Source organism: Zasmidium cellare (genome assembly GCF_010093935.1).
Source record: "Zasmidium cellare ATCC 36951 unplaced genomic scaffold M409scaffold_46, whole genome shotgun sequence".
Classification (NCBI taxonomy): Eukaryota; Fungi; Ascomycota; class Dothideomycetes; order Mycosphaerellales; family Mycosphaerellaceae; genus Zasmidium; species Zasmidium cellare.
Window position 1 is genome coordinate 130,011 of NW_022986990.1, and position 25,390 is coordinate 155,400.

General features: G+C 53.8%; 12 protein-coding genes across 12 annotated transcripts; 6 read left to right on the forward strand and 6 right to left on the reverse strand.

The window, feature by feature from the left end:
- Positions 1-396: 396 nt before the first annotated feature.
- On the reverse strand, positions 397-4,427 carry M409DRAFT_70246 (uncharacterized protein; the record flags this gene model as incomplete). Its single annotated transcript, XM_033818643.1, has 4 exons — positions 397-617; positions 668-863; positions 913-4,279; positions 4,333-4,427. 4 exons carry the CDS (start codon positions 4,425-4,427, stop codon positions 397-399), a joined length of 3,879 nt encoding a protein of 1,292 aa, XP_033661600.1.
- Positions 4,428-4,871: 444 nt separating this feature from the next.
- M409DRAFT_59743 (uncharacterized protein) lies at positions 4,872-5,722 on the reverse strand (the record flags this gene model as incomplete). The annotated part of the gene is made up of 3 exons (XM_033814286.1): positions 4,872-5,131; positions 5,262-5,388; positions 5,501-5,722. 3 exons carry the CDS (start codon positions 5,720-5,722, stop codon positions 4,872-4,874), a joined length of 609 nt encoding a protein of 202 aa, XP_033661601.1.
- A 1,168-nt stretch (positions 5,723-6,890) lies between these two features.
- M409DRAFT_70247 (uncharacterized protein) lies at positions 6,891-7,993 on the reverse strand (the record flags this gene model as incomplete). Its single annotated transcript, XM_033818644.1, has 3 exons — positions 6,891-7,385; positions 7,451-7,587; positions 7,663-7,993. The coding sequence occupies 3 exons, from the start codon at positions 7,991-7,993 to the stop codon at positions 6,891-6,893; spliced, it is 963 nt and encodes a 320-aa protein (XP_033661602.1).
- Positions 7,994-8,532: 539 nt separating this feature from the next.
- Positions 8,533-11,288, reverse strand: M409DRAFT_59745 (uncharacterized protein; the record flags this gene model as incomplete). The annotated part of the gene is made up of 2 exons (XM_033814287.1): positions 8,533-11,193; positions 11,271-11,288. 2 exons carry the CDS (start codon positions 11,286-11,288, stop codon positions 8,533-8,535), a joined length of 2,679 nt encoding a protein of 892 aa, XP_033661603.1.
- A 545-nt stretch (positions 11,289-11,833) lies between these two features.
- On the forward strand, positions 11,834-13,091 carry M409DRAFT_28852 (uncharacterized protein; the record flags this gene model as incomplete). Its single annotated transcript, XM_033809202.1, has 3 exons — positions 11,834-11,869; positions 11,933-12,463; positions 12,516-13,091. 3 exons carry the CDS (start codon positions 11,834-11,836, stop codon positions 13,089-13,091), a joined length of 1,143 nt encoding a protein of 380 aa, XP_033661604.1.
- Positions 13,092-13,622: 531 nt separating this feature from the next.
- M409DRAFT_70250 (uncharacterized protein) lies at positions 13,623-14,594 on the forward strand (the record flags this gene model as incomplete). Its single annotated transcript, XM_033818645.1, has 1 exon — positions 13,623-14,594. The coding sequence occupies one exon, from the start codon at positions 13,623-13,625 to the stop codon at positions 14,592-14,594; it is 972 nt and encodes a 323-aa protein (XP_033661605.1).
- A 140-nt stretch (positions 14,595-14,734) lies between these two features.
- M409DRAFT_28854 (uncharacterized protein) lies at positions 14,735-15,428 on the forward strand (the record flags this gene model as incomplete). Its single annotated transcript, XM_033809203.1, has 2 exons — positions 14,735-14,760; positions 14,816-15,428. The coding sequence occupies 2 exons, from the start codon at positions 14,735-14,737 to the stop codon at positions 15,426-15,428; spliced, it is 639 nt and encodes a 212-aa protein (XP_033661606.1).
- A 1,041-nt stretch (positions 15,429-16,469) lies between these two features.
- Positions 16,470-17,350, forward strand: M409DRAFT_59748 (uncharacterized protein; the record flags this gene model as incomplete). Its single annotated transcript, XM_033814288.1, has 2 exons — positions 16,470-16,792; positions 16,849-17,350. 2 exons carry the CDS (start codon positions 16,470-16,472, stop codon positions 17,348-17,350), a joined length of 825 nt encoding a protein of 274 aa, XP_033661607.1.
- A 1,002-nt stretch (positions 17,351-18,352) lies between these two features.
- Positions 18,353-18,998, forward strand: M409DRAFT_70251 (uncharacterized protein; the record flags this gene model as incomplete). The annotated part of the gene is made up of 3 exons (XM_033818646.1): positions 18,353-18,404; positions 18,508-18,626; positions 18,696-18,998. 3 exons carry the CDS (start codon positions 18,353-18,355, stop codon positions 18,996-18,998), a joined length of 474 nt encoding a protein of 157 aa, XP_033661608.1.
- A 308-nt stretch (positions 18,999-19,306) lies between these two features.
- M409DRAFT_28857 (uncharacterized protein) lies at positions 19,307-20,443 on the reverse strand (the record flags this gene model as incomplete). Its single annotated transcript, XM_033809204.1, has 1 exon — positions 19,307-20,443. One exon carries the CDS (start codon positions 20,441-20,443, stop codon positions 19,307-19,309), a length of 1,137 nt encoding a protein of 378 aa, XP_033661609.1.
- A 325-nt stretch (positions 20,444-20,768) lies between these two features.
- Positions 20,769-21,290, forward strand: M409DRAFT_70253 (uncharacterized protein; the record flags this gene model as incomplete). Its single annotated transcript, XM_033818647.1, has 2 exons — positions 20,769-20,820; positions 20,893-21,290. 2 exons carry the CDS (start codon positions 20,769-20,771, stop codon positions 21,288-21,290), a joined length of 450 nt encoding a protein of 149 aa, XP_033661610.1.
- A 470-nt stretch (positions 21,291-21,760) lies between these two features.
- Positions 21,761-24,999, reverse strand: M409DRAFT_70254 (uncharacterized protein; the record flags this gene model as incomplete). Its single annotated transcript, XM_033818648.1, has 5 exons — positions 21,761-22,607; positions 22,658-23,347; positions 23,410-23,525; positions 23,580-24,883; positions 24,948-24,999. 5 exons carry the CDS (start codon positions 24,997-24,999, stop codon positions 21,761-21,763), a joined length of 3,009 nt encoding a protein of 1,002 aa, XP_033661611.1.
- Between the last annotated feature and the right edge of the window lie 391 nt (positions 25,000-25,390).

Consider the following 25,390-nt stretch of genomic DNA (forward strand, 5'->3'; position numbering starts at 1 on the left):
AGGGGCTCGTAGTCTTAAAATTGTTCTTGACTCACTTTCGTCATCGCTTTTGCCAGTTTACACGATTGAGCCTAAGTTGAAGTCGAGGTGAGGAGAAGCGGCAACTCGAGAATTGGCAACTGAGGCCGCTCGGGATTGTGCTCCGAGCGGAATTCAAATCCCGAAGGAGGAATGGGGGATTGAACAGGAAAACCAGCCGGGTAAAATGTGTATCATTTCGTCAGACGTCCTCGTGAGAGGCCCGTTTCATGCAGTCAAGGCTGCTAAAGCTCGTCGTGTGCCCTCCTCTATACCCAGATCAAAGCACCTTCGTAACGCCTACCCATGGCCATAAGCATGCCAAAAGAGTTCGGACGCCAGCCATCATAATAGTAAAGGCAACGCCCACTCGCCTATTCAATCCTTCTTTATACCATCCAAGATTTTCGTGAGTTCTTTGAGCCGGACAGGCTTCGTTAGGAATAGATCAACACCCGAAGTGAACGCTTCCTGCTGTGCGCTCGCGCTGCCCAGACCCGTCAAAGCGATGATCTTTGCAGGCTCTATGCCCTTCGACTTCTCGAAAGTACGGATCTGCCTCGTAGCCTCGAAGCCATCTAGGACAGGCATGTTGATATCTGCGGGATGGTAAGTCAAGAACAATCATGATCAGATCAAATTGGCGTACCCATAAGAACGACCTGCGGTTTGATAGGAGCTTTGACTCCGTCGCGGCTTACAGGCCGATGATTGATCTTGTTGTCATAGCCAGCCTCGTCACAAGCCTTCTTGTACGCTTCGACAGCTTGTTGGCCATCGGTAGCGACCGCTTTTCTGTGGCCGTTCTTCTTGGCGTACGTGACTAGAAGTTGAAGATTGATGGGCTGTCACATGTCAGTACTGGTATAAGCCTTGAGGTCAAAATGTACTTACGTTATCGTCCACCAAGAGAAGCGAGACGCCCGCATCCTTTCTCTCAGGAGGTTTTTTTGTCTGGGTTGCTTTCGAAGCTGAACCGGCCGCGCTGACTCTAGGCTTCGAACCGTTGAGTGAGGGCGTTGGAATCCGAGGAAACTTGTAGTCGCTTGCAAGCCCGCGATTGAGCTTCTCAACGCGCAGTCGTTCTGCCTCCGCTTTGTGGGCTTCAGTTTTCGCGTCGGACTTCTTGTAATCATCAGCAGTGGGATTGTCCAAGCAGGTGTCCTTGCGGGACCGAGACGGCAGATTATCAGTGCTGATGTGCTCATCTGCAGGTGGTGTGATCGCAGCGATATCCTGGATGGTACTGACCAATGGCGTCGGCTCATTGGTGAGTGACCTATGCCGTACGCAGGAAGCAATGGCCTTGACCAAACGATCGGGACCCGCAGGCTGTGCGATCAGCTCGATGTATCCATTGGCAATATTGCCAAGACCTGGTGCTCTTATCCGACGTGCAGACAAGGTGCTGTCACATAGAACGATGAACGGTTTGTTGCTCAACGCACTCGGTGACATAAGCTGGTCGGCACAGCCCATATCTCGTCGACGTTTCAGCTCGTCGTTCAGCTCACCCTCTGTGACAAGATAGACCTCAGCTTTGTCGTCGCCAGCCCAAGTACATTGAAGTGTGTCAACTCCTACTTGGGTCAGTGTCTTGTGCACGCTCTCGACAATCAGGGACCGGGCTGTCTGATCAGGCACCTCTCCCACAGATGCAAGCGGCGTGGCGCTGTTGTCGATGACCCCAACAGCAATTCCTTTAACAGAGGACTCAAGCGTCTTTCGCGAGCTCTTGCCCGTTGCGTCTCTGGCCGGTCGGCTTCGTTCCAAGGGGAGAGTAATCGCAAAAGTCGAACCTATGCCCTTTTCACTTTGAACTTCGATGCGTCCATCAAGTGACTTGACAATCTTGGCCACCAGATTCATGCCAAGACCAGTTCCTTCAACTAAGCTATCTTCTTGGGCAAACGCTCTGAAGAGGTGATTCTCCAGAAAGTCTCGCGACATCCCTCGTCCAGTGTCACTGACAGAAAAGGTAACGTTGAACCGTTTCCGCTTATCCGGGATCGCGTGGGCTTTCAAGGAAACGCGAATGTGGCCGCTGCTCGTATACTTGAGGGCATTGCTGACGAGGTTGATGCAGATTCGTTTCCAAGCTCCAATCGGTACGTGGCATCTCCAGTCAACGTCGGCTGAGCGATCGATATCCAGAATCACCGCTACGTTCCGGTTCATGATCATCTCTGCTTCTCGACTGCAGCAGAAAGAGTAGACAGCAGTCTCCACCACTTCCTCGGTGATTTGATCTAGCCAGACATCGGCGTCCAAAGCCATCATACCTCCCATACGATCTCGCTTGGCAGGGTTGTTCGAGATTTTGCCTCGGTTCACCGCTTTTGTTTTTGCTTGGTGGTTGATTTTGCTGAAGTCCAGAAGATGATCGATGATATCAAGCAGGGTCCTGCCGCAGATTTCGACTTGTGAAATCAGATCAGTACTGAAAGAGTCCGTCTCCGTCTCCTGAAGACATTCCACGCTTCCTAGGATCCCATGCAGAGGGCTCCGTAACTCGTGGCTGATGGTAGAAATGAAGTCCGACTTCGCGCGATCCGAGTTCTGGGCCTCAATTCGTTGAAGCTCTGCAAGGATGACATCGCAAAAAGCAGTCATGTACTTCACCTCTGACTCTTCGGAAAAGAGGCGCAAAGGCGAGTAAGACCAGAATAGAGAAGCAGCATACCATCTTTGGCGAGTGTGATCCCACATGCCCACAATTCCAACACTTCGAACCCCTGGAAGAAGGCGAAGGATCTCTTTGCAATCGTCCATGCGACTCTTTTTATGTCTCTTGGGACAAGAAGCGCCATGATCGCTGTTGGACGCCTTAGAACAACACGGAAACAGTCCTCCATCGGTGTTACCTTCGGAGGATTCGTCGTCGGACGAGGCGTCGCCATACTCGTTGAAACTCCAGATCTTTCCTCGAGGGTATCTTCGCAACAAAGAGCGCAAGAATTTCTCAGTTATATCTCCAGGTCGCTTGATCGTATTCATATTCTTTTCGAGGTTGGAAATGGCCTGGGTGTTGAAGGAATAAGCAAGAGTGTGACAGAGCCTGGGAAGCTGATCGTTGTTTTTAGTAATTTTCTCGTCCACGTCAGTACCAGTCGTGGTTTCCGCCGCACTGTTGTGGCAGTCAGAGCTCTGCTCGGTGTTGCTGAGGGAATCAGGATGTTCCACGAGACCTCCAAAGGTCCCAACCGCGGCATCGAGGAAGATGACGCCGTCAACGTTCATGGCCTCTCTCACTAACGTAGCGGCTCTCTCGAAGGTTCTTTGCATATTTTGTGCAACCGGATCCTCGAAGCTGTCCGCACTTTTCTTGCCTTTCAAGGTCCTCGGATTGAGGATCTGCGGCCCTCTGCTCGGTGAGCTCGTGATAGTAGACCCTCGAGAGCGCTGCGGTGCTGGAGATGAACGTGTCACACTTCGTCTCCGCTCATCTTCCATTTGTTCGCCGGCTTGCTTTGCGGCTTGTGCGACGGCAGATGTTTCGACAGTCATTGGTTGTATACCAAGCGGGTGAGATATATTTGGGTCCTCGTCCAGATTCCAGTCTGCATTTTGCGCGGCCCAGTCGCGAAAACCAGATGCACCATCGATGAAAGCACCCAGACCAGCGATCATCGATGTGCCGACTTTGTGCCCTGCAGTTGCACGAACCATCTCCAAATGAGTCATCACGGTTGCAGCCATATCACGAAGAAATGAGACACTCGCATCGTCTAGTCCGTCGCGCTTCTTGTCGTCCAAAACGCAGTAAGCCCCGATGTTGATGCCTCGTGGAGTCGTAATTGGCACTCCTGCATAGAAACGTGCCTTTGGTCCATGTGTAACAAAGGGCCGGTCGCAGAACCTGGTGTCGTCGCTCAGGTCATTCACAACGTGGGCGATGCTGGCACTGGGCTCCTCCTTATTGGAACCCTCGTTGTGCGGCAGCATTACAGTGGCTTCGCAGACGGAATAGCCACGAAGGATGACGGTGTGGCCCAGCCAAAGGTCATCCTCCTGTCCATGAACGGAATCATCCTGAAGGCTGAGAGATCGCGTAGCTTCGGCTAGAACATAGGCATAGTTGGAGTCAAAGAAGAACAGCATGGCCCGGCGGGTCCCCAATCTTAATGCCCCGAGTTGACAGAACGCAGTCAAGGCGTGATCTGGTGACGAGAATGGCCGATGGGCCTCGACAGCCTTCTCGTCGGACAAGTCGCATAATGGCGGTCCAGCCTTGGTCAGCTCGCGAATGGGTTGGTAGTATCTAAATGGGAGTGTCAGTACTCGTTGAGAAGATACCGCTCTTGACATGCTTACCGGTAGAACTCGCGCTCACGCCTGCCCTCGTATAGCAACGACTTCCTCGCGCTCTTAGGCTTGTTGACAGCAGAAGCAGACTGCGACGAGGCCATGGTGCCGCCGTGTATGGCGACTCGCACGTGGTCCGGCCTTTCTTCAAGAGGGCACTATCTTGCGGCGGAGATGGCGCTGGCGGAGGACTGCAGACTGGACTTGGCTCCGTGCTGGGAAGCGGTGGCGATGACGAGGAGCGGGCAGGGGGTCGACGATGCCGGGAATTAACCTGAACTGCTGGCAATCTTGGGTAATCGCGGGGCTCGGAAGGATCCCAGTTTGCCTGTTGCTGTTGACAAAGAAGGCTCGGAACCGACGAAGTAGCACATGGATTTCTTTTTGGCAAAACAAAAATGTAAAACAGGTACACCAGACTCGTCACGATGCGTGCATGGCCAAAGCAGGACTCGATGGTCGATCACTTGCAGCCACGACGCTAGCCACTCCTTGCCGTGCGCCACAGAAAGCGAGAGCATCGTGATTGGTTGAAGATCGAAAGAGGTTCAACGGCTCTCGTTCCAGCCACGGGCGCGCGGCTCCTTCGCTTCGTTGGCGACGACAATCTTCGACCTCACCTGCTGGACTTCTTCGGGCTTGGATTCTTCTTCGATACCACGTACAACATCAAAGAATGAGCTGAATGTTGTTACACACGACGCATTCACGACGCATTTGAGGCTGAAATGACTGACATGGATCAGCAGCCCCGATCGGTGATTGTCTTGGCGATCAACGATGGCACCAGCTGCGCTGGAAATTTCGACTGAAGACCTGTCTCATCCATATTGCCGCAGCAACGTCAAGCAATGGAGCATACTGGAGACTGATTCTCACGCAAATTCAGGGCTTGTGTGGCTGCCTAACACAGGTTGAAAGCTATGCTCCCTACGTACGAAATCCGGCTACATCGAAAACATGTTCGCCCGCTGCTGGCCACTGCATCCCCCTGAACAGCACGCCTCTTCGCAACTGCAGCCCTGAGACCCCATTGTGAAGCTTCAGTACCTCACACAAATACAACTGGGCAACTCGAGAAGTATTCCCGACCTTCATCATCTCGGTCACTCAAGGATCAATCTACCCCTTCTCTTACCCACAATGTATTATAATGTTCTCTGCTCTCTTCACTCACCTCATCATATCGTCCTGGCCCAATGGCATTCGTGACGTAGCAACGGTATGTCCTGTGGTTGCACCGAGGATGATTCGTCCAGCAGCGTGGGCAGAGTGCCGGAGCCCTCTCACCCGGGTTGATCGTATGGTACTTGAAACTGGTACCACCTGTATTGACCACAGTCCTGCATCCGTAGTCCCTGTAGCGGATGTTCCCATCAAAACGAGTTCTGTACGGCATGGTGTTCGGTCGATAATTTTTTTCGCGTGCGTTGATGGAACAGAAATCGATGTTGAGAGGCCGGCTCTCGGTGTTGATATATGTTGGGATTGAAGAGGTAGTAGCCTGAGAAGAGAAAGCTCGCGAGACCAGCTCATCAAGACTAGTATGATGGCTTGTTGAAGAGAAGGGATGAAGTCTGCTTGTCCTGAGCTTGCACCGGAAGAATCGTAAGTATGCGAAGATTGGCTCGTTTGAGGGTCATGATCTGAGGTATGTCTTCCTCAAAGTGGTCCAAGGTTCTACCAGGCTTCACACAGCTTGGCTAACATATGAGGACTGAGAGTCCTTGTGGAAAGCACGATGTCTGTTCCTTCGTTCGATCCCGGAGCCAGATGTCTTGCTGATATCTTGCTCAGATACATTCATAATGGCTCGGCATGAGACTCCTCGACACACGAGGGATTGAACTTTCCACCAGAAATATGTCAGACATTGAACAGAAACATCTCCTCGCACAGACAACTGTCTCTCAACCTACAACCCGTGACAGACAGTCTAGCCTCAAAGAAGACCATGAACAAGACCACACGATGAGTATGGGCGTCTCAAGAATATAAGTAGACACAATGTCCTCGTCAAGCAATCCCCAATCAACAACCAACAGCCCCAAAACACCCACGAGCCGGCCTCAAGACCTCCAACCTCCCCAAATCCACCAAGACCCACCAACTTCCACTTCCACGAATTCACCACAACAACAATGCCTCGCCACGCCCGCCTCGAAGTGTCTCTCAACGTCAACCTCGAGTACCACCAAAACAACAACGATTCGAACGTCGGGAACGCCATCCGTAGACCATACATACAACCTCGTCGACTCGTCGTTCCGCCCGCTCAACGACCGATGGTCTACCCAGATCACTATTGCCCGGAGTGTCGCGGTTGGGGGCAACGCTGCTATCGGAATGAGAGGTGTGGGCGTATACCATGAGGATAGCGTGCGCCCATCGTGAAGGCCGCTGCGTGTGGGACAGCGTTCGAAGTCGCCAGTCGAGTTGTTCAAGATCTGGTTACTCAAAAGATGGCAATGGTTGACTTTGATGGATCGAATACTAGAGCTGGCTCTATATCTTGAATGCATCATATACACACACAAGTCTCATTGTCTCTCGGTTTTTCGTCTATTCTATAATTCCTTAAGATACGGAATCGAAGCCATAGCTCCACGCTTCTGAACCGTCTTCGACGCAGCCAAAGTAGCAAACTCCAACGCTTTTCGATAATCAAAGCTCGCCGTGTTGTTCCTTGCCCGCTGTACAGCGTATCCACCCACAAAAGTGTCTCCAGCAGCAGTGGTATCAACAACGCTGACTTTATGAGCGCCAATGTGGCCTTGAGCTCCTGCTGCGGTGGCGTAGACAAGCCCCTTGCCGCCAAGAGTGATGATTACAGCGTCGCGGACACCCCAGCCTAGGAATTGTTTTGCGGTGCTGATGAGTTGTTCGGCTGTCTGGTCTTCAGCCTGGCTTGGATCTGTGCCGGCTAGTATGCTCGCTTCGGTTTCGTTCATTACCAGTGTGTCCATGTTCTCGTAGGCGGACGCTGGCAATAGAATCGCCGGGGCTGGGTTCACGAGGACATGTTTACCGGCTTGTCTTGCTCTGGTCATATTGTGCAGAACCTGCAATAACAATCAGCCATCGTCAAGCCATCGATGGGGCGAAGCTAAAGGGTATCAAAACTTACCACATTCAACGGAATCTCCAACTGAAAAACCAAAACCTCACTCTCCCCCTCCTCCTTCCCCACCAACTCCCACCACTTCTCATACTCCTTCCCAAACGCCCAATTCGCATTCGCCACAAACATGATTCGGTTCTCACCTAAAAAACACAAACGTCAGTCCACAATCCCACCCCCTCACCAACCCTCTCAGAAAGGAAAAAAAGTAAACTCACCACTCTCCTCTTCAACCACAATATTCGTAACCCCCGTCTTCTCCCCCTCCAACCTCCTCACCCCACCCGCATCAATCCCCTCCCTCCCCAACGCCTCCAGATACTCGCGCCCAAAACCATCCCCGCCCACGTGCCCCACCATCCGCACACGCACGTCCTCGCCGGCGAGTCGCGCGCACGCGACGGCTTGGTTGGCGCCTTTGCCGCCGAAGCCTTGGTCGAAGGAGAGCGCCGAGAGGGTCTCCCCCGGGAGCGGTAGCCGGGTTGTGCGGGTGATGAAGTCGATGTTGAGGGAGCCGATTACGGAGACGGTTTTTTTGTTGGTGGACATGGTGCAGGATGTTGTTGATGTGGGTGGACTGCAGCGGTCGAGGTCAGTGCGTGGTCGGAGGCTTCGGGGGAAAACTTTGGAGGAAGAGGGTGGATGGGTCCTGTCTCGAGGGAGACGGACACAACACTGGAAGATTGGATATTTGGGAGTTTCACTCACTCACCAGAGTCGTTTTTATTTGTTTCTTCAATGGTTTTATTTATTGTCCGTCTTCCTTCCGAGCCGCTCGATGATGTTGTGTTCTCGAAGAACAATCCTCCATCAGATCTCGTTCTTTTCCGGGAGGCGTAGTTTTTGGATTAGCAAAAAAATCGAGGCGTCGCGAGAGAGGCGTAGAGATCGTATAGACGGACGTCGGAAATTGCTGCATTTCTTCTTGAAGGCTTTTGCACAATGTTGGCCAAAAGTCGTGGCATTTGCATAAAATAATAGGTGGTTTCAATGCAGCACATTGGCTGCTTTTTGTCTATGTCTACAGGTGCTTTGATGCTTTCCCTTTCCCCAACGCCAGGCTTTCATGCATTTTCGGAAAACAGATCTTACTCAAGTCCGATCCACTCCTCATCGTCATCTGCCATCTCTTCATCATCATCCGATTCCTCCTGCTCAGCCCCGCCGGTAGTAATCGCTTTCAGCTGCATACCAGAGAATGGATCGTTCAGTGGTTGTGCCAACAGGTAATCGATCGTATGCGTGTTTTGGTCCGCAACCTTCATGATCTCATTTTGAATCCTGGCAGTCGCTTTCTGCACCATCCGAACGACCTCTGCGTAATCGCCCTGCTTCTCTTTGAGCAATCTGCCATGTTGGCTCAGTACGCTCTCCAGCCAGATGAGGTTCAGCTCTAGATGCGGACTCTGGTCGGCCTCCTTGGCGACAAATCGCAGCAACCGCTCCAGGTAGACTTGCGGCAAGTCACGCACCACAAGGCGAATATCTGAGATGGCCACTGAGCGATAGACTTGCCGCACAAGCCTAGTGTCGCTGAGTCTAAAGGCCATGACCATTGCTTTCAGCCATTCGGTCCGTCGAAGAGCCTGCAAAGTGGTTTCAGGAGTGACGTCGACATCGAGGTCAAAGGGATCAAAGACGGCGCCGGTGTCGAGCGAGTATAGAAGCAGACCTTCAGTGCTAGCAGCGCAGAACGCTCTTCCAGTAGGCGAGAACGCGATGCCAGGTACCCGCACCTCTGGTGCAGACTTCCGCTGGGCTGCATCTCCTCGCTTAGATCCTGGCAAACTCTTGTCGATACGATCCTCGAGATCTGAAGCTTCGCCTTGCTCGTCGAGTAAGCCTCGTGGACCCGCTTCTGTGAGCAGATTTGAGTTCAGGAATTCCTGCGTTCCTTCGAGGCTGAGATTGACGCTGACCGTGAACTTCCGTAAGAGAACTCCAGTCTCGACGGCATACAAGCAAATGTACTTGCTGTTTCCGCCAGCGATAAGTACTGTTCCGTCGGTGCTGTAGGCAATGGTGCCGAAGCTTTTGGTTCCAGCCACGTTCGCGGCCGTTCTCCGATCAGTCGTCTTCCGTCCACCGCTTGCGTCTCTTCTCGAGTCAAGGCCAGCTTGCTGTGTGGCTTCACTTAGACTCCAGAAGGTGAGCTGACCGTCAAGTGTCGAGACTGCCACTTGGCGACCGTCTGGCCTAACACTGACAGCCAATACGTCTGCTTGAAGTTGTAGCGGCTCGGACGTCTGTGTTCGGCCAAACACCGACCATATCCTGACTGTGCGATCCCAGCTGCCTGACACCAGACTGCCATCTGCAGCCGAGAATGCCAGACTTGAAACTGGACCTTCATGCCCACTGAGCTGGTCAAGTAACTGCCCGGTCTGCACACTCCAAATGTGTACATCAAAGTCATCCAATGAGCCCGCCGCGACCACTTCGCCGCTTGGGTCCACGGCGATTGAGCTGAAACTCAGTCTTTTAGGTGCTGTGAACGTGCGGAAACATCTATATCGAATCAAGTCGAAAGCTCGTACACTACCATCAAGTGATGCAGTGAAGAGGACGTTTCCTCGTTTTGCAAACTCACATGCCGTCACCCCTGAGGTGTGTTCGGTAAAGGTGACGATGCAGAATCCGGATGTCGTATCCCAGACCTTGATCTTTCCATCGTCGGCGCAAGTTATCACCCTGTCGCCTGAGGGCGAGTAGGTCAATGTGTTCATACTGTCAAAGTGACCTTGCTGCTTGAGAATGTAGGACTCGCTTTGCCATTCCCACACCAGTAATTGTCCGAGTGCAGAAGAGCCGAAAGCCAGCCATTCGCCGGTCTGATTTATCGATACTGTATCAACATGTGAAGCGGATATCGAGAGTTTGTGGATCTCAGAAAAGCTCGGCAGCTCGTGAAGCATGAAAAGGCCATTCGAGAATCCCGTGACCAGCAGATTTGAGGCCGGATGGAATGCGGCAGTCGTCAAATGAGCCTGATCTTGGAAGAAGTAACGTCGTTCGGTGATTCGCCATCGCTCGTCTTGTTCGTTCACATCGTCGGGGTCAACGTCTGCAGGAGGCAGATACTGCCACTGGAACAGCGCACCGTCCTTCGATACAGTGTGTATCGTTTCTTGATCTTTGCTGAACCAGGCAGCATAGACTGCAGTTCGGTGTCCAGCCAGTGTTGTGGGCATAAATCCTTCCTCTGGGTCCAAACTCCATATCCGAGCCGTGAGATCCTTGCTGGCGGAGAGAAAGAAGCGCGAGTCACTGCTCCATTCGATGTGCTGAACAGTGTCGTGGTGAGAGACGTATTGCCTATATCGTACGAAAGGGGCAAATTCGAGACCACCCGAGTCATCTCCAGTGGCACTTTCCGCGGACCCAGGGGTTGATGGCGTCTTCCAAACTTCGATCTTCCTGCCTAAGCCAACAGCGAAGTGTTTGCCACTTGCGGAGAATGCAAGTGCAGAGACTGGGCTCTTGAGGGAGAAGTGATAAAGGACAATTCGTCTCTGGAAATGAGACAGAATCGCTCGCCCACTTTCGTCGATCGTCAATAGCAGTTGGCCTTTCGGGTGGAGAGCGATTCGGGCAATGTTCAGTCTGTGTGCGAATGGAAGAGTGTGTGATTTGTTGTTGACCAGGTCGAAGACAGTGACTCGATTGCCAACGGGTGAAAGCAGACATGTACCATCGTTTGTGTAGACCAGATTGCCCTTCCGGTATACTGTTCCCAACTGATTCGAGAACTACCTTGTGTTAGTGCATGGTCCAGAAAAGTCTTTGCGGGTGTTCCTGTCGCGGCGAGTACCAGCTCACGACTTACCTTGAAATCGGTCTTCATGACTGCAAAATTGTTCACTGCCACCCAATGCTCATTGTGGTGATCGCCTCGTCGTCATGATGGTTTGTCGAAGTCGTTGCAAAGATGCAGTGCGGCTCTCTTCACCCACAAACTCTAAACCACGAACCGGGCCGCTAGCGCAGGCAAGCACAGGGCAGGCATTCTCGGCAAGTTCCTGGGAATAGAAAGGGGTCTTGAACGTTCGACCTTGCCCTTGGCCGCACCACTCCGCCAACTTGCTGCTTCGTCTCGCCTGCTCCTCGTCCGATCGCTACTTTCCTGCCGTCTCTCATCCTCGAGCCAGCGCTCGCAAACTCAACACCCGCCATCTGACCACTCGGCGGTACGTTTCCCACCCGCACCGCTGGACTCCAGTGCGACGCGCGTTGGCGGCCAGCGTGGAGAAGCATTGGGGACACCGTGTGACTGACAAGTCTCGTGCTACAGACCAATTCCATCAATTGCAGCGACTCCCGGCGCAGACTCGCCCATCAACCGAATTGTACCCTCCTCACACGACTCCCTCACCACACCCCGAACGCACAATGGCCGAATCTGCCTCGCCGATTGGCATTGCCAATGTACGTCGCAGCGCAATCAATCGCATCGCCCATCGTCTGCGCACTCGCTAATGCTCCCTCCAGCTCCCCAACCAGCGTCACAAGATTGTCGCCAAGCGCGGCGCTGCCTTCACCATCATGGTCGCTGGCGAGTCCGGCCTGGGAAAGACGACCTTCATCAACACCCTCTTCAGCACCACCATCAAGAACTACGCCGACCACCGCCGCCGTCACGCTAAGCAGGTGGACAAGACTGTTGAGATTGAGATCACCAAGGCCGAGCTGGAAGAGAAGTTCTTCAAGGTCCGCTTGACCGTCATTGATACCCCTGGTTTCGGCGACTACGTGAACAACAGGGACAGCTGGCAGCCAATCATTGAGTTCCTGGACGACCAGCATGAGAGCTACATGCTCCAGGAGCAGCAGCCGAGGAGAACGGAGAAGATTGATCTCAGAGTCCACGCCTGTCTCTACTTCATCCGCCCGACTGGCCACACCCTCAAGCCACTCGACATTGAGGTCATGAAGCGCCTGTGCACGCGCGTCAACCTGATCCCAGTCGTGGCCAAGGCTGATACACTCTCCCCAGCTGATCTCGCCAAGTTCAAGCACCGCGTAAGCTCTGACAACAATACCAACGCGGTTCTTCTTGCTGATAAGTCTCTAGATTCGAAACGTCATCGAAGCGCAAGGCATCAAGATCTACACTCCACCGCTCGAGGAGGACGACGAGGCCGGCCTCCAGCACGCTCGTAGCTTGATCGCTGCCATGCCGTTCTCCGTGATAGGATCCGAGAGGGACGTCAGCACTCCAGATGGCCGCACCGTGAAGGGTCGCCAATACGCCTGGGGTGTCGCCGAGGTCGAGAACGAGGACCACTGCGACTTCAAGAAGCTTCGCGCTATCCTTATCCGCACACACATGCTTGACCTGATCCACACCACCGAAGAGAACCACTACGAGGCATACCGCGCTCAACAGATGGAGACCAGAAAGTTTGGCGAGGCACGGCCAAGGAAGCTTGATAACCCCAAGTTCAAGGAAGAAGAGGAGCAGCTTAGGAAGAGATTCACTGAGCAAGTCAAGGTCGAAGAGCAGCGCTTCAGACAGTGGGAGCAGAAGCTCATCTCGGAGAGGGACCGCCTGAACAAGGACCTCGAGCAGAGCCACGCTGTTATCAAGCAGCTGGAGGCTGAGGTCGAGGCCCTGCAGGGCAGCATGTCCCGAACCGGCCGCCGCTAAATGCATCTGGATACATGAAGTGAAGAAACGAGCAGACCAACACCGACCAGCGCCAAGGCAGAACAGTTGCGACCAGCAGAAGTCACCAAGCCAGGCATTGGGAGGCGTGGGGCCGGAAGACTACTGACTTGTTGCGTGCGAAGATACCTCGATACTGCTTTCATTGTGTTTATTTAAGAAAGGTTTGGGCTGGGAGCAAGCGTTGGTGCTGATGGATGGCGAGACTAGCATGTACTGGGAGCATTGCTAGTGCGAGTAAAAGTAGTCTTTCCTGTAGTAGCTGTAGGAATGTAATCGAGGCAGACTGTAATCAATCACTGCAAATTACAATTGGATCACGTGTGAATGCTTTAAGCGGCAAGTTTGAACGTCACCTGTCGAACTTCTCTCTCAATTCTAGATTCAATTTCAAAACACCGAGAGACTTGACCTGGAAAACAAGCCGCTGGTTCGAGAGAAGCAACCTTGAGGATCCACTCTTGGCAATCCAACCTCACTTCTTCAGGACACCCCCAATAAGATGAAGAAAACATGACCTCAAAACCCTTCCCAACAACCCCCCTCGCCCGCCTCACCGACCACAACGGCCCCGTGCACGCCGTCACATTCTCCGCCGGCACAGGCCAATACATCCTCACGGGCTGCCAAGATCGCTCCGTCCGCCTCTTCAACCCATCGACCTCGCGCCTAATCCAAACCTACTCGGCCCACGGCTACGAAGTCCTCGACCTCTCCGTCTCCGCCGACAACGCGCGCTTCGCCTCCGTCGGGGGCGATAAAGCAGTCTTCCTCTGGGATGTCGCGACGGCGCAGACGCTTCGAAGGTTTAATGGGCATGCGGCGCGGGTGAACGCCGTGCGGTTCGGCGGGGAAGGGGATTCCATTCTCGTGAGCGGGAGTTATGACGGGACGGTCAAGGTGTGGGACTTGAAGGCGAGGAACGACAATCGGCCGATCATGACGTTCTCCGAGGCGAAGGATAGCGTGTCGTCCGTGGAAGTTCTGGGGAGTGAGATTTTCGTCGGGAGTGTGGATGGGCGGGTGAGGGTGTATGATTTGGGGGCTGGGAGGGTGGATTGTGATGTTGTGGCGCCTGGGAAGGGGGTTACGAGTGTGATGCCTACGAGGGCGGGGGATGGGTATCTGGTTAGTTCGTTGGGGAGTGAGGTGCGGTTTATGGATCGGGGGACGGGGAAGTGTTTGCAGAGCTTTGAGGGGGGTGAGGCGGGTTTCGTGAATGAGGAGTATAGGGTGAGGAGTATGTTGGCCGTGGGGGATGCGTATGCTGTTAGTGGGAGTGAGGATGGGAGGGTGGTGGTGTGGGATGTGCTGACGGGGGCTGTGGTGCAGCGGTTGTGGCATGTCAGGGAGGGAGGGCAGGGGGCGGAGGTGCAGGCGAGTAAGAGGAATGTTGTGAGTGCTGTGGCGTGGAATCAGTTGAAGAAGCAGTGGGCTAGTGCTGGAGGTGACGGGAGTGTGGTGGTTTGGGGGATGGCTGCGTGAAGCGCTCTTTGAGGCTTTGCCCTGGTGAATGCGAAGAGCGGCGTCACATGCGATTCGAAGCCGACACTTAAATCTTGGTCTACCTCCGCCAAACTTCTCTCAGCTCACTCACTCGCATGCGCCAGAGTATGCAGGACAACATGGAGACTGCGGATCAAGTCGCGAGGTGTGTATTGAACAAGAGCCTTAAATACTCCTTCCGATACTAACACTCGAGACAGCGCTTTCGAACAGCCCAACCTGGTCAACATCAAGCTCGAAGACGGCGGCACATTCTGGGTTCAAAAGCCAATCCTCTGCAGCCTCTCGAGCTACTTCAGAGCGGCGTTGCAGGGAGACTTCGAAGAGAGCCGTACCAAGACACTCAACCTACCCGGCTGCACTACCAACACATTCAAACACCTGCTATTCTGGATGACCAACCGCAAGATCGCGATCATGGATGTCAGCCCGGACGACACCTCCGACGCCCAAGTACAGCTCGCCCACCTCTGGGCAGCGGGTGAAATGTATCTCCTCCCGAAGCTCCAAAACGACGCCACAGATCGCCTCTTACACGTCTTCAAACTCTCCCGAGCAAGAGCTGTTGGCATCTCTGCTGCATTCGAGCTCACGTCCGAGGGATCCAAGCTGCGCGAACTCTTCTTGTTCCAACTGGCGCTGGATTCGGAGCTCAAGGCGGACGGTAGCAGTTGGTACACTTCTGAAGAGATGGATCTGATCGGCGCTATTCCTGGGTTCACCAAGGCCTACGTCGAGTTGTCTGTCCATTGCCCGGACTTCCAGCAAGAGATCTACGAGGTCAGAAGCCCTCACTATAAGGTTCCGGAGTAGAGCTAGACGATCAACCACAAGAAGATGTTGCATCACAGGGAGCATGTGTCGCTTCGCTACAAAAACGGTCTTCAAGACGGCTATCGTATTTCCACGCACTGGGAGATGTCTAAGACCATAGGAGGAGAAGTAGAGGTTGGTCGCCAGCAGTTGGATTAGGGATGAATGATGTCTTGCAGCGAGACTGTCTCCCCAATTCCGTTACAAATGGTCATTCCTTCGCCTTCCATAGCTGAGATGGAACAAACACTGCCCCTGTCACGCACTCTTCATTTCTAGTCTTTTAACCCCTTTCCTTGTCTATCTATCCTGAGACATACCCCTCCGTTTTGGCTTTCGAGTGAATAAGAATCAATAGCCAGAAGCACGCCACTGTTCGAAGAGGCTTGAACCTTCGCGAAGTGACTGCTAGGACAAAGTTGGCGCCCCAAGAAAAACAGATAATAATAGCACAGTCGTAAAATACGATGACTCTGCCAGTATCGTAAGTGACTAAGTTATTTCCAACGCCAAGATTCACATGTTGAGGGAGGATCTAAAGACTGCCAAGTAGGGAAGTGAGGGGAAAGTAGAGTAGGAAGTAAAGGGAGAAGTGAGGTAGGAAGTAAGCGGAGAAGTGAAACAGGAAGTAAACGCAGAAGTAAAAGAGGGAGTGAAAGAGGAAGTAAAGGAACAGGTAAAGGGAGAAGTCCAAAAAGTAAAAGAAGGAGTACAGGAAGAAGTAAAGGGAGCAGTAAAGGGAGCGGTAAAGGGAGTAGTGAAAAGAGGACTAAAGGATATAGTAAAGGTAGTAGCAAAAGGCAGTAGTAAAGGGAGCAGTGAAGGGAAGTAGAGGGAGTACTAAAGGCAACAGTGAAAGGAATTGTAAAGAAACAGGTAAACAGAGAAGTGAAAGAACAAGTAAAATAGAATGTAAGCGAAGAAGTCAAGCGACAAGTTAACCAGAATGTCGCAAACAACACACCCCATCTACAAATAGCTCCATTACCACTCCCACTCATCCCAGGCCTCTCTACCACCGCCTGTCCGCCGCTACCAACCATGGCAGACGAGTCCGTCGCACCGCACCGCGCCCTCCTGCTCATCTTCAAAGACTCTCACCTGGCCAGCGCCACCGAAGCGCTGGGAGCGTCCATGCGAAGCATGGGCTGGGATGTCACTTTGCAGACTCTTGATAACCAAGACTCCAAACAGGCTCAAAACGATCTCAATGCAGGCTACCAGGCTCTCGTCTCGGGTATCGAGCCGGGCACTGAGCAAGGCTTGGTGGTCTTCTACGGCGGGTATGGGCTGCAGGTGGCGAGAGGCACGCCATTTCGGCTGGAAGGACACGAGTCCACCTGGAAGGCTATGAAGTGGCATCCGTGAGTAGAAACTCTTAGGAATGAGTTGAGTAGCATGACTGACTGAAACATCTCAGCGCCCCGGTTGAAGGACACGCCTGCTCGAACCACACCGTGACGGTCGATCCCGAGGCCATGCTGCTGAACCTCTACCGGAGAGTCTCCAACGACGTCCTCTTCATCCTCAACAGCCCAGGCGAGCTGCAACACAGCGTCTTCGAAGTCTGGAAGTGCCGCGCAAACCCTCAGTCGAGTCGCAACGTGCAAGTCCTCCACCTGCGCGAGAACTGGTCCGGGGAGACGGGCATGCGGCGCTGCGACAAGGGCGAAGGCCTGCCGTGTAGCCAGAACCCTTTGCAAGTCCCGTCGGGCTTTGTGGACGAGCCCGTGAGGAAGATTGCGGAGAGCTTGAGCTGGTTGGCGGATCATTTGGATGAGGATTTGAGCTGGACGTTTTACGACGATTACAAGGCGATTTGGAGCATTGGGAGGCGGGAGCCGGAGGTGTTTCCGGTGCAAGGGCTGCCCAAGGATCACCTTTTGATTAAGGGGATGGATGAGTTGGTGTTTCGGGGTTGACGATCTGCGGATGGAGCTTGTGTTCTGCTTTGATTAGCGCAACAATCCGACGCAGAGTACTCTCGATGTTCTGCTCAAAGTGGAGCATCTATCCCTATCATTTTAAAGCCCTCTAAGCAGCTTGGAGTGCAATTAGCAGCGCTGTCTCTTACGAAAAAGCAGAGAGACGGCAGTTCGATACGTTCCACTTTGACCGGACCGAGGAGGATACTTCCGTGGGCAGGAATTTGGCTGAGAACCGACAGGCGCTTCCATAGAGGTGATTCCTTTGAATTCAATGTACACGGCGAACGCCTCTTCGCCTTGCTATGCTTCCCATTCCCATGTCCGTTGATGTCTTCCACCCATTCATGGTCAAGGTATCAATTCCATCTATTGTACAGTCCCGCGTCTCTTGCCACAATCTCCTATTCCCTCCTCGCCTCAGTAGTCTACTGTGCCAGTGGGGAGAACATTCTACGATGTGTTAGTGAAGACATTTGACGATTCCGGAGGGCCATGGACTGACGAGATGAGGTTCGGTCGCGGGTTGCTTCGTGTGTATCCGAGGTAGATTATGAGAGGGAGGTAACCGCTATACTGCAGTCAGCGTGATGCAGACCGACTTGTCGGATATGAGGGTGCGTACTAATGAATCGCGACTCTCGAGAGGTCCAGCACCCGAGCGATGCGCTCCTATTGAAGAGTCAGCCTCTGATCGCCTTTCATCCATCTTGTCCAGCGCATACCTTGCTCTCTTCAGACAATGCCAACCACGCCATTTCGATGTGCTTTCCGTTGATCTTGTGCGGTTGAAGTGAAGTCGATGCAAGTGAAGTCTCTCCAAACTTCCTTCCCAAATGTCGACCACGCTGCAAGCTTTCGGCAAGATCAGCCGACGGGGCATTCCCGACTTGCCCGCAAAAACGCCAAGATCCCACATCAATTCGAGCAGAGTCGCCGGGTTTCAACGTCACCTGCTGCACGCATCGCAAAGCCACAACACACCTCCAGCAATTCAAAATGGCCGCGCAATTCGAGAACCTCAGCAACGATCTCCTTTGGGAGGTGACCCGTACGTTTACACCCATGGCAAAAGAAAAAAGATGAAGGGCAGATATTGGGAAAGACATTGGAGGGAAGAACGAATGGCTGATGATTGGGATATCTCTCCACAGGCTCCAACTCCTCCTTCCTCGTGAAGAGGAAGCAGGCCGGCGGCGTCCAGTTCTCGCGCGACCCGCTGAACCTCACCAACAAGCACAGCCGCAAGTACGAGGGCTACGTCAACGACCAGGTAAGTCAAACCCCAAACCACAAAACCAACAAACCAACCTGCAAACCCCCAAACTCACACCTCCCCCAGGCCATCGGCATCCAACCCGACTCCAACACCATCACCCTCACGACCAAACTCCCCTCGCGCACCAACAAGCCCGCCAAATCGACCCAAACCTCCTCCTTCAACGCCTCCACCCCCTCCCGCAAGCTCTACAAATCCGTCGTCAACTCCACCGCCAAGAAGGGCTATCGTCCGGACCTCCGCGCCGAGGCCGTGTCGCGTGCGTCCGCGATCCGCCAGACCCAGAGGGAGAATAAGAAGGATTATGAGAAGAAGCTCCGTGGTGCAAAGGCGCGGAAGGCCGCTGAGGTGAAGGAGAGCTCGTAGAAGGATGCTTCGTTAGATTCAGTCTGGGTCGGCGTTGTGTGAGAGCTGGAGGCTGAGAAAAGCTACGGCGTGCAATTCTTGAAGTGAAATGACAAGGCGGGGAGACCACCGCTGATCTTCAATGTTCGATGATGCTTGGATTGCTTTTTCTTTACTTTTACATTTTCCTCCGTTGTCTCCCTGTGCTCGACTACAAAGCAAGGGTATCTCTAGTCGATGCTTCGCCCTGCCCTGCCCTTTCTCATGAAACTCCATCCAACGCCTCGCTATACTTTTGTGAATGTACAAACACACCGCAGTAATCCCCCCTATCTCTGACCAGGTGGAAATCCAGTCGGCGGCCTGAACCCTTGCGGAAATCCAGCAGGAGGCGCCGGCAAGCCAGGCGGCGGCGGTGCAGGAGGGAAACCTGTCGGTGTGGGAGGCTGACCCTGAAAGTTCTGATTCATGCCCGGAGCATTCATAGGACCGCCGTAGCCCGCGTTGATCGTAGGTGGACGCGCAGGCAAGCCGGCATTCGAAGGCGGTGCTTGGAGGGGGGATTGCGTGTACTGTCGAGTTGGAGGCGGAGGGTGGCCGTTCGAGATTGTGCCTGTGTTTGTGGGTGTTGGGAGACCGCCGAAGCCTGTTGGGGTGGGCGGTGCGCCGTACGCATAGCCGCCGAATGCTGGCGGAGGCTGCGGTGTTGGTCTGTTGGGTATCCCATTGGGTGGTCCTGCTGGAGGGTAGCCGCCGTTCATGGCCGCCGGTTGGGATGGGGTGTTGCTGGGCATGACGAGGGCTGCTGGTAATGCGGGTATTTGCACCTCCACGCCGTGCTTTCTCGCCTGTGCTGCCAGCGCTCTCTCCGCCGCGTCTCCGTGTCGCTCACCCTTGCCGTCCTTCTTGTACGCATATTGGACCGTAATCTCCTTGTTCATGAGGTATTGCCCATGCATGTGCTCAATCGCCTGATCCGAACTCTCAAAGGTAGCGTACGACACGAAGCCATATCCTTTGCTGAGATTGCTGTCGTCCCTCGCGACCTTGGGCGCAGCAACCAGAGGCCCAAACCGACTGAATGTCTCATACAGCACCTTCTCATCCACCAGACTGTCCAAATTGCCGACGAAAAGCTCTGCTCCAACTCCTTGCCCACCACCCAGACCTCCATTCTCTCCGCCCCGCTTGTCCGCAGATGCCTTGTTCACACGTATCGGCTTCCCCCACAATCGAATCTGATTCATGATCTTGACCGCATAATCAGCGTCATCCTCGCTTCCAAACTCGACGAATCCGAATCCCTGGTGCTGTTGCGTGACGCGGTCCTTGGGCAAGTGGACGTTAATTACTGGACCAGCTTGGAGCATCAACTCCCAGACTAGGGCGTCTGTAGCTCGCTCGTCGAGGTTGCCGACATACAGAGTGCTGTCTTTATCTTGCTCCCAGTGTCGTGCGCCCGACATGTTGACCCGTGTTGTTGTGCTGTGCAGTGTCGCATGCCCAGATCGAAGTTTTGAACGGAAGCAATCGAAGCGGATCTAGCTCCGCTGCCGAACCCGAAAGTCAAAGGCAGGGATGCGCCGGGCGAGCTGCTGACGACACCCGTGAAAGGCACAGCACGTCGCAGCCTTCCACCCTTCTGAGAACACCGCATGCCGTCGTAGCAGGCCGCAGGGCGCCGCAGCCCTCTCGATAATAATCAACACGACACGCTCTACTTCAAACCTCAACCTCAAACACACGCCGACCCGCGCAAAGCCGCCCGCACGCGCCCACCACAACCACACCATGGCCTTCCTCTTCTACACCATCTCCTTCGTCCTCCTCATCCTCGCAACAGGTACGCAGACAACCCAACCCACCAAACCCCAAACCACACCTCCAAACTAACCTCCCCCCTTCAAAACAACAGTCCTCTACCTAACCCGCACAACCTGGAAACCCTACGCCCCACCAATACCCTACCTCACGACCCCGGGCCCCATCCCGGAACCCCTCTACAACCTCTCCGACCGCCTAACAGCCTGGATCGACTCCTGGCGCTACAGCCGCGTCCCCACGACCAACTTCCAAGAAGACGCCGAAGCGGGCCTGCACAGCGCGAACTTCAACCTGGCCGAGAACATCGAGGCGGGGGATAGCCGGCAGGGGCTGGACGAGGGCGCGAAGCGGGAGATTTATGTGATTATGAGGAGGAGGGGGGTGGCGTTTGATGAGGCGAGGCGGTTGTGGATTGAGGCGAGGTTTCGGAGGGAGGGGATTGGGGCCGATGGGAGGCCGTTGGACCGGAAGGCGGTGGTGTTTAGTTGATTCTGGTTAATGGGTCGTGGGATATTGTGCGGATATGAGCGGAGGACTTTGTCTCTATGTGATATTTATTTGGTTGATGATGCCGAACCATGAACGTCAGCCAGATACCAGAAACTCTTATCGGTTGTGCTTTACAAAAAGAGAGGGGTGTGATCGTGTTTCAGACTTCAGACTTGTGCTGCTTTCATTAAGACAGCTGCACGATACGACCAACTAGGAAATTGGAGAAGCACTCAAATGTCAACTCATCTTCTACAGTGGTAGTCTATGGTCTACCTGGGTATAGCGAGCTCCTGTAACCGCTCAAACTCCTTCAAAGCCATAGCAAAACAAGTCACCTCGTAGTAAAGTACTCTCACAAATCATGCAGTCAGCAAAACAAACGCAGCGATGCCAAAGCGATGTCGCAAAACAATGCAGTCATGCACGAGTCCAGCAAAAGGTCGTGCGACCGTGGTCGTAAGAAGCGTTTAGGTACCGCGGAAAAGGAACTGCATGTCCTCGGGCGTGAGCTTCTCCATAGCGGCCTTGTCGGAGTTAATGGTCGAGTTGATCATATTCGCCTTCTTCTCCTGAAGCATGACGATACGAGATTCGACCGAGTCTTCGATGCACAGTCGAGTGATAACGCAAGGGCGCTTCTGACCGATACGATGGCAACGATCAGCGGACTGCCACTCTGCGGCGGGGTTCCACCAGGGGTCGACGATGAAGACTCGCGAAGCCTCCGTCAGGTTCAAGGCGACACCTCCAGCCTTCAGCGACACCAGGAAGACCTCGCAGTCTGGGTTCGTCATGAAATGCTCGATACTCTTTTGACGCTGAGTAGGCGTCATAGATCCATCAAGCATGACAGTGTTGAATCCAGCACGTCGCAGACGCCACTCGATGAGCTGGAGCATGGACGTGAACTGCGAGAAGACGATCGACTTGAGGGTTTGCTTCTTGGACCGAAGCTTGTAGAGGTCGTACACCAGCATCTCGATCTTGGTCGAGCTGGTCCAATCCTCCATCTTGATTCTGTTGATGATGGAGGACTTCTTGACGACCTCCTCGTCTTGCTCAATCTCGGGCTGGTCGAAGTCGATTGACAACGGGATGTGGCATCTCGGGCAGTCGGCCTCTCCACCAGTATCCTCGACAGACTGGACGTAGGTCTTGACGCAGGCGCGGCAGAAGTCGTGTTTGCACTGTGATCGGACAGCCTCCTCAGCCACCTCGTCGCAGATGTTACAAACCAGAACGTTCTGGCCTTCCTGAGCGTGCTTCTTGAGGATGAGATCGGGGTGATTAGACACTTGACGCATTTGCATGATCCTGTAAAACGTTAGCTATTCCCAGTCACGACGATGATGGCAAGTACTCACAAGCCGAAGATGTTGGCATAGTTGTTCAGCATAACACCGCGAGCGACGTAAGTGTCGAACGTTCGAGTAGTGTTGGACATGATGCTGCTCGAGAAATCACGCTCGATCTCGCCGAAGAACTCATTGTGGATAATGACCTCCTTGGGAGGAAGCTCCATCGAGCTGACATGGTCGCGCTTCATACGACGGAGCATGATGCGGGCTGTGATCATATGAAGCTTGTCCATTGCCTTGGCACGATCCTCGGGGTCCTCGGATTGGGTCATGGGGTTGAGAAGCTCCTGGTTGAAGAGACTCACGTGTTCCATTCCAGAGTGCTTGCAGTGTTTGCACATGTGATCGTCGTCGAGCGCCCAATGAAGCATCGCACAAGGGCACTTCTTGCAGTAGTAGTCTGCAAATGGACGCACCTCGAGGAAACGAAGCAGCGAGAAGAACTCGCCGATTCGGTTTTGTACAGGAGTACCGGACAAACACCATTTGTAAGTACCCGTCAATGCGAAACAGGCCTTGGCGACTCCGGTAGTTCGAGACTTGATGCTGTGCGCCTCGTCGAGGATCAGGCGGTGGAAGTGGATCGCATGGATGGGCGAGTCCTCGAGAACGAGATCCTCACCGCGGCTCCAGCCTTTCGTCTCCTTGCGGTGAAGTGACTCCAAGCTGTTGTAAGATATCATGATGACATCGTACCTATTGAAAAGAAGGAAGAGTCAGCGGCTTGTCCGTGTGATGTCTGTTAGTCATTTTCTTACTTTTTCAAATCCTTGACCTTCATGCCCTTGATCTTGCTGTTCTGACCATGGTAGACCAAGACTTTGAGCTTTCCATCAGTATACTCTGTGATCTCCGACGACCATTGAAGCAGAGCCTATCATGCCATCAGCCATGAACTTGGTCAGATAGTGAATTTAGGATAACTTACGACAGGTGGAACGACAACCAGTGTAGGGTCCTTCTGCGGGTAGTCGGACATGATGAGCGAGACAGCCTGGATCGTCTTTCCCATGCCCATCTCATCTCCAAGAAGACCACCCTTGTACTGGGTCTGCTCCTGCTTGACCATCCAATCCAGACCTTCAAGCTGGAATGGCTTGAGCCTACGGTTGATGCTATCAGGCTGTGAGGCAGCCACGGGCTTGATGACTGGAATCATTTCGAGATCCTTCCACATGGTCTTGATCGACGGATGAGCTTTCTCGAGCTTCCGCCGCTCTTTCTCTTTGCGGCTGAGCAGCGAATGTCGGAGTGCATCGTCAATCTCGTGAGCGTCCTCGGCCCTGATGTTGCCATGACGGCGGTTGCGACGGTTGGAGAGCGCAGGTCGGCGACGCTTCGGGGCAGTAAGGGGCGTCCGGGATACGGGTCGAATGGATGCCAAAGGTATGTCAGACTCAGTGTCACTAACACCAGTCGAGACTGCGTCAGAATCTTCGACGACGAACTCATCTTCGCTGTCTCCATCATTGACCTCCTCCAGGTCGGACAATTCGCTGTCTTCAACCTTGAGTTTCTTGCCACTGTTGCGTGCCGCACGAGAGGGAAGCTTCGTCTTCTTGCCACGAACCGGAGCCTTGGCTGGAGCCTTGCCCTTAGCTTTGGAGGACTTCGCCGGCTGCTTCTTGCTCGAAGATGGTTTGACCATGGACTCCATAGAAGACAAAGACGCAGCCTCGCTGAGCTCGCTCTCATCCTCTGAGTCTGAGATGGCGATCTTCGCTCGCTTCTTTACCGGCTCTGCACCTCCACGAGTGTACTCCTCCTCTTGCAATCGCATAGCCAACGTCTCATCGTCCTCATCTTCTTCTACATCCTCTGGGTGGTCAATCTGCAGCACATGTTGTCCAAGCGTCGACCGCTTGCGCTTCGAGCCTGAAGCTGCTCCTCGAGTAGACGTAGCTGGCGTTGTTCCTGGCGTCTCATACTCGGCAGATGAATCGCGCGAAGTGTTGGCGATAGAGGAAAGCGACGAATCGGTCGGACTCTTGGTCTTGGTCTTGCCCGCAGGCTTTTGGAAAGTGTCGCGGGCCATTGGATCGATTGGTGCGAGTGCGACACCTCGAACAATGCGTCGCGAGCTCATAGCAGGTCGCACAACGATCTCGTCGTCTGAATCGGTAGAGTCGGGCACGACTGGGGTTCGCTTTGGGGTGGCAACTCGGCGGGTGCGGCTTCGAGGCGCGGGAGTGCGCGAGTTCGTTGGTTTGGTGGCAACTGCAATCTCGTCGGCTACATTAGAGTCAGCGATGGTGTCGACAAGACGTCGTTGCCGATGAAAAAGTAAGAAGCATACAAGTCGTCGCACTCGCGGTGCGGCCCCCGGATCGTCTATTAAGTCTCGCCATGGGAGGATCAGCTCGCCGCCCGCAGGAGCTCGATTGGCTCGACGTCTGACAGATGAAAGACCCGCCACAGACAAAGTCCTTTCTCCGTCTCGATACAAAAAGGTGCAGAAAACGAGAGGAATTGTAAAAGAGACTCACTCGATGCGAACTGTCACGAAGCGTCAAAGCGCGCGTGGTGTGGAGGCGTTAAGTGGATCGCATGAGAATCGGCCGGGGATCAATCCAATGCAGGGGTTTGCACGATTGGCGAGATCGGGTTTGCCACGCACGCGTTGCGACGGTGCAGTGCGGTGCGCAAGTAACAAAGTCGGAATTTGGTCTTGTCGGTGCATTCGACGACGTCTTGCGGTGATGGAGAAGTTGTGGTCGAAAAGGATGGTCAAAGAAGCAA